Raw genomic sequence first — 1,775 nt, forward strand, 5'->3', positions numbered from 1 at the left:
GAGAGGAATCTATTCAGAGCGGCCATCCTCCCTGTGAGCCGCTGGACCTCCTTCACGTTCCTCGGGGCGGACATGTCCATGATAGCCTGGAATTTTTCGGGGTTGGCCCGGATTCCTTCTCGGGAGACCAAGAAACCGAGGAACCGGCCCGACCTAACTCCGAAAGTGCACTTCTTTGGATTCAACCGCATCCGGCTCTCTCGCAGGATGCTCAAATTTCCCTTAGGGTGGGAACGAGCTGCTGATCAGTTCGGCTCTTGACGATCATATCGTCCACGTAGACTTCCATGCTCCTGCCGATCTGGTCCTGGAACAACTTATTGACTTAACGCTGGTATGTAGCTCTGGCGTTCTTCAGCCCGAACGGCATCGTCCGGTAGCAGTAGGTTCCTTCCTCGGTGATGAACGACGTTTTTTCTCGATTCTCCTCGGCCATCTCGATCTGATGGTACCCCTTAAAAGCATCGAGGAAACACAAGACGTCAAAACCAACAGTAGCATCTACTAACCTGTCGATCCTTGGTAAGGGGAAGCAGTCCTTCGGGCAGGCTTTATTGAGATCTGTGAAGTCAACGCACATCCTCCAAGACTGGTCCTCCTTCTTAACCAGGACAGGGTTGGCTAGCCAGGTCGGGTAGTAGACCTCCATGATGATTTTGGATTCCAGCAGCTTTCCGACCTCCTTCCTGATCGCCTCATTTCTCTCAGGAGCGAAGTTTCTCTTCTTCTGCTTCACGGGCTTAAAGCGGGGGTCTATGTTGAGGTGGTGGACGGCCAGGTCGGTCGGAATTTCGGGCATATCCTCTACCGTCCATGCGAAAACCTGGGCGTACTCCCTCAGGAGGGCCTTTAGGTCATCCTTCTCCTTGGGCAGTAGTGACGCTCCGATGCGGATTACCTGGTCAGGCCTGTCCTCCCTTAATGGGAATTCCTCGATCTCGTCCTGAGTGCCCCGCTGCCGTTCCTCCTCCCCCGAGATGTAAGGTTCCAAGCTGATCGCCTGAGCGACCACCTTCTCGTGTCCCCGGAGCATGGTTAGGTAACAAGTTCGGGCCACCTCCGGATCTCCATGCACCTCGGCAACCCCTCCCGGGGTGGGAAACTTGACGCTGAGGTGGAGCGTTGAGGGAATGGCTCGGAGGGCATTTAAAACAGGCCGACCAAGGAATATGTTATACGGGGATGGCTGCTTGACCACCACGAAATTGACAGGGATGGTCCGGCACTTGGGGGTTTGCCCTACCGTGACCATCAGGGTGATCATTCCCTCCGGGTTGACAGGCGGTCCGGTAAAGCCCACCAGGGGTGTCCGAACCTGGGTCAGCTGTCCGTCCTCCAAGCCGAGCTCCCTGAACACCCGATAAAACATATTGTCGACCGCACTCTCTTGGTCGACGTACACCTTCTTCACCCGATAGTTGTTGGTCACAACATCGATGACGATGGCCTCATGGTTCCCAGATGCTAGGGGGACCGCGTCCCTCGGCCCGAAGGTGATCTCCTTATCCATGCGCAGGCGTTTTAGGGAGGCATCCCCCTAGGGGGGAGATCGCTTGTTCTTCGGAGCTGCATGGCTATCCCCCCCGTGGGACCGCCAGCAATGGTGTTTATCACACCAGCCAAGTTCTGGGCATCCTGGTCGGGGGAATAACCCCGGGGCGCTCCACGCCGATCAGGTCGGTCACGATGCTGGCCCTCGCCTCTTTCTCCACGGTAGGTGCGTCCCGGCTCCTGGCCTGGGCGACCTTGCCGCACAAATCGCCCCAAGAAGCCGC

At 56.9% G+C, this 1,775-nt stretch overlaps 1 protein-coding gene across 1 annotated transcript; it reads right to left on the minus strand.

Annotated features, from left to right (window-relative positions):
- Window positions 1-325: 325 nt before the first annotated feature.
- On the minus strand, window positions 326-1,510 carry LOC113728904 (uncharacterized). Its single transcript, XM_027253257.2, has one exon. It carries the CDS (start codon window positions 1,508-1,510, stop codon window positions 326-328), a length of 1,185 nt encoding a protein of 394 aa, XP_027109058.2.
- Between the last annotated feature and the right edge of the window lie 265 nt (window positions 1,511-1,775).

Source organism: Coffea arabica, chromosome 2e (genome assembly GCF_036785885.1).
Source record: "Coffea arabica cultivar ET-39 chromosome 2e, Coffea Arabica ET-39 HiFi, whole genome shotgun sequence".
NCBI classification, from domain to species: Eukaryota; Viridiplantae; Streptophyta; class Magnoliopsida; order Gentianales; family Rubiaceae; genus Coffea; species Coffea arabica.

What these genes read in the sequence shown, in the direction of transcription:
- LOC113728904 (XM_027253257.2), bottom strand. Translation starts at nt 1,510, where the DNA reads ATGGATAAGGAGATCACCTTCGGGCCGAGGGACGCGGTCCCCCTAGCA.